The following is an 8,506-nucleotide window of genomic DNA, read 5'->3' as shown; positions in this document are numbered from 1 at the left end:
CATCTTATTTTGTTCTTATGGTTTATTTTTTATAGTCATATTTTTATATAGTCATAATAAAAAGCCAACGAGAATCTGTAAAACAGCTGCTACCCACACACCATATGGAAAATAAAATAGCCTTTGCTTTAGCCTTTTGGTGACTGGCTTCATTTCAGCTTCTTTTCCTCCTTTAATGTGTATCTGAAATTCCATTTTACACACACACACACGCACACACACACACACATACACACTCCCAGGAGCTTTGTTGTTGTTGTTTGTTTGTTTGTTTTGTTTTTCTAATAGAAGTCCTGTCTTGTCAGTTTGGGTTCAGAAGAATAGATTTCTCCAGCCCTGGCAGTCACTGCCTATTATTGCTTCACTTACCCACCATTAGACTGGAAAATTCCTCCCAGTTATAGCTGCTGGAATCAAATTGGCATGCTATCCTTCCTGTGAATGTTGTTGGCACTCTGGGGATCGTCCATTCTCAGAGCCATCAAAAGGTTGCTTTTCTTCATAGGATTTCTCCCACACAGATATAGATTCCACAAAGGCCTTTAAGCTCTTGATTTTCTTTTTTCTCTTCCCATCTATATGATAATGTAAGTCGTGATATCTTGTCACTTAGTTTGTTGTAAATTTTTTCATGAATTTTGACTTCACCATTTAGTTGCTCTATTTTAAGCTACTATGATGCCATCACCACTATCCAAAATCTTTCTTCACAGTTTTAATATAAATCTTGAATTATTTTTGCCTTATGTGTTATTGCACTTAACTTTTTTAACTTGTTCCTTACCCCTAGAGCTTTTTCTTTATTCTCTTCAGAAATAATTAAATTTAATCCTCATGGTATCTGATTTGTGATTGTGTAGGTTTGGGTTATCCTCCTTGCCTCTAACTTGTACATTCTACATGAATTAAACATTTTTTTTTTTTTTTTTTTTTTTTGGCTAGGAAGACAAAATGTTTTATTTTAAAACACTGGAAAAACATTAAAAGACAAAATGACCATTATATAACCAAAAATGTTGAATAGTTGGAAACTGTAAATCTTCTAAAATGTGGTAGGCACTTTCAGGGAAATATTGCAAATTATCCTACCATATTTTTCTAATACCAACAATATTTGACACGATGAAAAATACCAAGAAGACTCAACTAATTATTCAGTCAAAGTCACCATGTCAGGGTTCAACTTAGGTACACAAGTGAGTTTTGTCCAAGATGTTCCTGACACATGAAGCTTCCAGGTGAATTTCAGAAACGTTAACAAAAGTATCTTCCCTTTTTGCCTGTGAATGTTTGAGTATTGCTGTACTGTTGGCTTATATCCACTACAGACACTGGTTCTAGGCCAGCCCAAGGGTCTTCAAGCATTGAAGGTTTGAAATAACTTTCCAACTCATTAGACATTCTTTTTTCTCTACCACGCCCTGATCCAAAAGGTGTAGATGTCCTTGGAGAACCCTCAGAAAGGATGGAAAAAATAATCCACGGACAGGGATTACTGGTACCATGCCTGCCATACAGTAAGAACTCCGCAAACGCTGGCTATGTATTACCTGAGGGTGGGTCTGCTGCCCTGGGGAGTAGTCGAATTGCTGCTGGGACCCCGCGGGGAACCTGGAGTAGGAGCTAGGGTAGTAGCCACCAGGGGACGGAGACCCCTACCGGCCCCTGGGGGGGTGGGGGGGGAGGGCTCCCGTACGTGTCCCGAGGGGAGGTACCCCAGTAGCTGCTCCCGCTGCTCCAACCTCCTACACCCAGGCCGGGGTAAGGAGGAGTCAGGGGTCGGAAGTTCTGTCGGTGCATGGCGACAGAGGAAGGCCTTACTCCCGGGTCCCCGGAATTGTCTTGACTCTGAATTAAACATTTTTTAAAGATACACATCACCTAAATTCCTGGTGGCTAAAAACGATGCCTGACCAGTTACAAGCTGTTTAAGTTGGAAATTCCCACTTGTCTCACCAGACTTCTAATTGAAAAAAAAAAAAAAAAAGCAATAATCTTGGACCAGTAGTTCAGATAGTTTAAAAGGACATGTTAATTAATAAATATTTTTGGGAAGCTGTTAGACTATTAATAAAGGGTTGTTTTAGCTGGAAAAATTTCAGTCTCCATTTTTCTTCCCTAACTTCAGCATTACAGAGCTAGTTAGGTTGTCTATTGCTTATATTGAGGCTGAAATAACAGACCTTATGCATTTCCTATGCTATCCAGAACTAATTAAGAAAATGCTGAGCTAATATTTTGAGTCTAAATTCTTTAGCCAAAGTTCAGATTGTATTTAAACCCAGATTAATAATACTAGAATCAGATAGTGTTCAATTAACATGCCTTTTTGAATGAGCAGAAACTTGAGAGAAGAGAGGAAAGGCCAATGGGTATCCCTATGCTCTGCTGTTACTTATGTATTCATAACATTACTTAGGTGTCCTGTCATTTAACATCACTAACATGTTGATGACAGCTAGATAATTGATAAGCCTATGGTTAATTTTTATGAATCAAATTTGTAATGAGATCATAGTTAAGTTGGGAAATGTTTAATTGTTTAAGTTTAGTTGAACCATAGCATGTCAAAAGTGGTCCTAAATTGAAGCAAACATGTTATCCATAATATGCCTCTACCAAAACCTCTAGTGTAGACACAATAAAAAAGATGCTATCTCATTTCATTGAAGACATAAATAGTGCCTACAAAGGAAGATATCAACATTGGTTTATGTGTTTATTTACTTATGTTTCTATCTCTCTCTGCATTGGTGATCACATGATTTCTTTGGGTAGAGGTACATCTTCCTTTCCAGATTAATCGTCTTCAAAATCCCTCTCAAAGCAGCAAATCTTACTTGGTGACAAACATATATCAATTTGCTTTTCTGTTTTAAAACAGCGTCTCCTACAGAAACCAAAAGATTTTGAACACTTCTCAGGATCCACCAAGGTACATGTAGCTATAGTAAAAGAAGAATAACTGAAATTACTGATCTCTTATTTCAAATATATTATTTCTGATTACCAAAAATACTGTGTGTACATTGTAACAAATTTGGAAAATATAAAAAATAAGACATTAAAATATTACATATCCCCATAAAATTGAAATTTGTTTTAATTAACACATAATTAAATTTTGCCATATATTACTCTTCTTAACAAAGATTAAAGATGTTTTAGAGCTTCAAAATACACTCCCTTGAAATTACAAGAGAATTTATTCAATCTTTCAACTAGGTCATACTGAAAGTTTTAACATTTTAGCATTGTGATAAACAAATTGGCATTGCATATTTTAATATTTACATGACACATATTGAGATAGCTGTAAAAGAGAGAGAGTTCAGAGTTTTTTACTTATATATTATCACTAACAATGTATCTAACTTTTGCCCCAAAATAAATTGCAATTTTAATTTTTATGCCTTTGGTTTCTGTTTTGAACAGGTTTTTTTTCATTTATTTCTGTAATTGTTCACATAGTTTGCTTATTATGTTATTAGTATATGTTTTTATTGTTCATTCATTAATTAATAATAGCTCTTTTATGTGTTTTATTTTTTAAACATTTTCTTTTTTAGAGCAATTTTAGGTTTACAAAAATATGAGAGGAAGATGCAGAGATTCCCTATATAGCCCCTACGTCCACACATACATAGCTTTCCCCATTATCAACATTATTCACCAACATCACACTTTTTTTTTTTTTTACCCAGGTACCAAGGATGAACCTACATTCACAGATTATAATTATCCAAAGTCCATAGTTTACATTCTATGTGTTCAGGCAAATTGATTATATATCTAATACAGAGTACTTGTGCTTCCCTAAAAATCTCTGGGCTCTACTTCTTCTCTCCCCTAAATACTGGCAATCATTGACTTTTTAAAATTACCTTCATAGTTTTGCCTTCTCTAGAATGTCATGTAGTTGGAATCATACAGTACATAGCCTTTTCAGATTGAATTTTTCTCACTTAGTTATATGCATTTAAGGTTTCCATGTGTCTTTCGTGGCTTCTTAACTCCTTTCTTTTGACAATGAATAATATTCCATTGTCTAGATGGAATATTATTTATCCATTCACCTACTAAAGGACATCTTAGATGCTTCTAAGTTTTGGAAACTATAAATAAAGCTCTGTAAACACCCATTTGTAGGTTTTTGTCCAGACATAAGTTTTCAACTCTTTTGGGTAAATACCAAGAAGCACAATTGCTGGATCATATGGTAACAGTTAATTTTGTAAGAAGCTACCAAACTTCATTCCACATTGGCTGTACCATTTTTCCATTCCACCAGCAGTGCATGAGAATTCCTGTTACTCCATAGCCTCAACATTATTTGGTATTATCAGTATTCTGGATTTTGGCCATGCTAATATGTGTGAAATGATGTCTTACTGTGGTTTTAATTTGCATTTTCCTCATGACATATATGTGGATCATCCTTTTATATGCTTATTTACCATTTGTATAACTTGTTTGTGAGGTGACTTTCAAGAATTTTGGTCCATTTTTTTTTAAGTGGGTTTTCCATTTTCTTATTGTTGAATTTTAAGAATCTTTTATATATTTTGAATGATAGTCCTTTATCATGTGTCTATTGCAACTATTTCTTCCAGTTTGTAATTGTAATTTCTTCATCTTGTCACTGTCTTTTGCGGAGCAGAAGTTTTTAATTTTTATGAAGTCCAATTTATTAATTTTTTCTTTCATGATTTATGCCTTTGGTGTTGTACCTAGAAAGCCACTGCTATATCCAAGGACATCTAAGTTTCTCCTGTTATCATCCAGGAGTTTTAGAGTTTTACATTTTACATTTAGGGCTATAATTGATTTTGAGTCATTTTTTGGTGAAGAATACAATGTCTGTGCCTACATTTTTTTTTTTTTTGCATGTGAATGTCTACTTGTTTCAACTTCACTTGTTGAAGAGACCGCCTTTCCTACACTGTATTACCTTTGCTCTTTTGTCAAAGATCAGTTGAATATATTTATGAGGGTCTATTTCTGATTTCTCTAACCTGTTCCAGTGCTTGTGTATTTTTTTTTTTATCAATCCCACGCTGTCTTGATTACTGTAGCTTTATAATAAGTTTAGAAGTCAGGTAATATCAGTACCCCAAATTTGTTGTTCTCTCTTTTTTTTCCTACCATTTTATTTATTTATTTTATTTTTTGTTATTCCTTACCAGAGGATATTTATTTTTAGAGATAGTGAAAGGGAGTGAGGAGAAAAGGAAAGAGAGAGAGAGAGAGAGAGAGAGAGAGAGAGAGAGAGAGACATTGATGTGCGAGAGACACATTAATTGGTTGCTTCCCACACATACCCTGACGGGTCTGGGGATTGAACCTGCAACCTAGGTAGGTCGAGGTCACCTGCCACCAAGATACTCTATTCACTGAACAACATGGGCTGACACTGTATCCCCTGAGCCACATGGCCAGGGCTGGTCTTCATTCATAATGAGTCTGCTATTCTGTGTCTTTTGCCTCTCCATATAAATTATAGAGTAAGTTTGTCAATATCCACCAAAGAAATCACTGTTGTTTTTAGAGGTTGCATTGAATTTATAGATAAAGATAAGAAAAATCAACCTCTTGAAAATATGCTCTTCCTATTCATGGACATAAAATTTCTCTCCATTTTCTTAATTTTTTTTCATTGCATTCATCATAATTATGCAAAAAGAACATGAACCAGGCAAAAAGATGTTGTATGAGTTTCATCCTTGAGTAGAAATAGAACCTGATAGTCTAGCTTAAAAAGCAAATACTAATGAAAATAGTTTTCATTTGTTGCAAACCTATATGTCAAGTATTGTAAATATTTTGCATAAATATCTCATTTAACTATTATAAAACTTTGAGTTAGATGTTGTTAAAATAAAAAATGAGGCTTTAATTGACAAAATAATTTGCCCAAGTTTGCAAAACTAATACATGTTTAATTCAGGATTTAATCTTACATTGTTCCAAGTACAGAATCCACACTTTAAATATTTAATCTATGGCCTCTACAATGAAAAAGTTGGACAGTGAGACATGAAAAGTACTCAATAGGTGTCTGAATATTAATTCAAATTAGATGCTGCTTACGGTAGATCTAGGTGTGTCTAGGAGCCTTAATTATTTTGTGACTACAGAGTAATGTGAAAATTGAAAGTTGAGTGGCAATTTTTAAGATAGAATTCTATTAAAATGAATATGTTTACATAGATAAAGAATTATTAGTAATACCATTTTGATAACATAATCTTTATATGTTTGATAAATGATGTTCCAAGCTGCAACCTGAATGTAAGAAATGATTTACTTTGGGAAAATTTAAATAACATAATTCTATTCCCTCTATTTGGAATTATTTGTCAATTTTCTTGGCTTGGCTATGTCTTAAAGTTGGATGATAACTGAGAATTAAATGTCACATTCAGTTTCCCATCTCTTATCCACCTCTTATTCTTATCTTAGAAAATTATTTAGTCAGTCTTTTCTTTAATCTCAGTGCCTTTTACAGAAAGTGTGATGAAGAAGAAAGAGCAAATATGCTGGGATCTGAAAAGCTTGAATTCGTATTAAACACATCACACACAGTCATCTAGGTGTGACCTTGAAAAATTATCCCCTGGGATGTCATTTTTCTCTTCTAAAAAAAGAGGCGATAGCAGTCACTTGAGAATGTTATCTAGAAGGTCCAATGAGATGTCAACATGAAAAGTTATAAAATAGTGTTTGGCACATACTGGACACTAATATTTACTTCTTTTATTTTTTCCTTCACTTTCCAAGTTCTAAATACAAGTGACTTATTCCCTATTAATGCTTTTCATCAGAAAATTTGGGACATTTTCCAAACCTCCACAATTGCCATAATTTCAGCATTCCTACTACTTAAAGCATACTTATATAAACGTTTGAAATAAAGCAAATCCATTAATTTACTTGATTTTTTCAAGGAGCTTATAAGTATGCCCAAAGCATTACTGCCTTTATTTCTGTTTTCTTGGTGTCTAGCGTTTTGCTCAGGAGGTCACTAGGCACTCTAGGTTAGAGGGTTATTGATTGCTTGACACACTAGCACCGTGGGCCCCAACACCTTCCCTAGTCAGATTCGAGTTCCTCACTTAATCAGGTCCCTTTCATTATTAATAATAGCAATGACTGTAATAACAATAATACTATCTAAGTTGATAGTCTCATTTGCAGTTTGTTGGGCTACTTTCCAATACATTGTTTTACTAAATCTTAACTGCAGTTTGAGGTGAGTGTAATTAACATGCACAGTATTTTATATTAGATGTTTTATTTTTAAAATTGTGGTTATTATTGATTCTCCTTATACTCTGTATTCTCTCTCTTTTCTCTCTCTCTCTCTCTCTTTTGTTACGGACATTGACAATTCACTTAAAATCTGAGTGGCAGGTTTCACAAGCTATTAAGTAGGCAGCTAGTAGTAGATCTTCTAAGTTCGAATTCAGTTCTTTTTCTAATACATAATGTATCTCTTGAATTTTCAACTCTAGGGCCAAATTAGGGCACCTCCAGATGTACATTTACATCTCCATTGTTATGTTTGTATTGCCTTAGAGCAGTGGTTCTCAGCCTTCCTAATGCCGCGACCCTTTAATACAGTTCCTCATGTTGTGGTGACCCCCCCAACCATAAAATTATTTTCGTTGCTACTTCATAACTGTAATTTTGCTACTGTTATGTATCGTAATGTAAATATCTGATATGCAGGATGTATTTTCATTGTTACACATTGAACATAACTAAAGCATAGTGATTAATCACAAAAACAATATGTAATTATATATGTGTTTTCCAATGGTGTTAGGTGACACCTGTGAAAGGGTCATTCGACCCCCAAAGGGGTCGCGACCCACAGGTTGAGAATTGCTGCCTTAGAAGCTATAGCTATTGAGAATGTCATACTATAATATAATCATCACCAAAGGCTTCATTATAATATATTTTTCTGTAATTTATTTTTGATTGATTGACAAAACTATTGCTATATTACTATATGCATTAATTTTACTACTGTTATGAATTATAATGTAAATATCTGATATGCAGGATGTATTTTCATTGTTATAAATTGAACATAATTAAAGCATAGTGATGAATCACAAAAACAATATGTAATTATATATGTGTTTTCCAATGGTGTTAGGTGACACCTGTGAAAGGGTCATTCGACCCCCAAAGGGGTCGCGACCCACAGGTTGAGAACTGCTGCCTTAGAAGCTATAGCTATTGAGAATATCATATTATCATATAATCATCACCAAAGGCTTCATTACAATATATTTTTCTATAATTTATTTTTGATTGATTGACAAAACTATTGCTATATTACTATATGCATTAACTAATTCAACAAGGTTTTCTGAGGAATTATTTCTTTACTTTATTCCTGTTGTACTTTATTGTCCAACATATTCTGGGGCTATATCTTAAATCATCTTACACTCTATTACTGATATTCCAATAGATATATACTGTTGTTCTC

At 33.9% G+C, this 8,506-nt stretch overlaps 1 protein-coding gene across 1 annotated transcript; it reads right to left on the bottom strand.

The window, feature by feature from the left end:
• Positions 1-1,100: 1,100 nt before the first annotated feature.
• Positions 1,101-1,812, bottom strand: LOC102764550 (M-phase-specific PLK1-interacting protein-like). Its single transcript, XM_015565316.1, is given in 3 exon segments — positions 1,101-1,455; positions 1,551-1,660; positions 1,716-1,812. Coding segments are annotated over 3 exon segments (396 nt in total). The 5' UTR covers positions 1,801-1,812; the 3' UTR covers positions 1,101-1,254.
• Positions 1,813-8,506: the final 6,694 nt, after the last annotated feature.

This window comes from Myotis davidii, unplaced genomic scaffold, assembly GCF_000327345.1.
Source record: "Myotis davidii unplaced genomic scaffold, ASM32734v1 scaffold240, whole genome shotgun sequence".
NCBI lineage: Eukaryota > Metazoa > Chordata > Mammalia > Chiroptera > Vespertilionidae > Myotis > Myotis davidii.
Note: the sequence above shows the minus strand (reverse complement) of the source record. Positions and strands in the feature narration are given on the sequence as shown.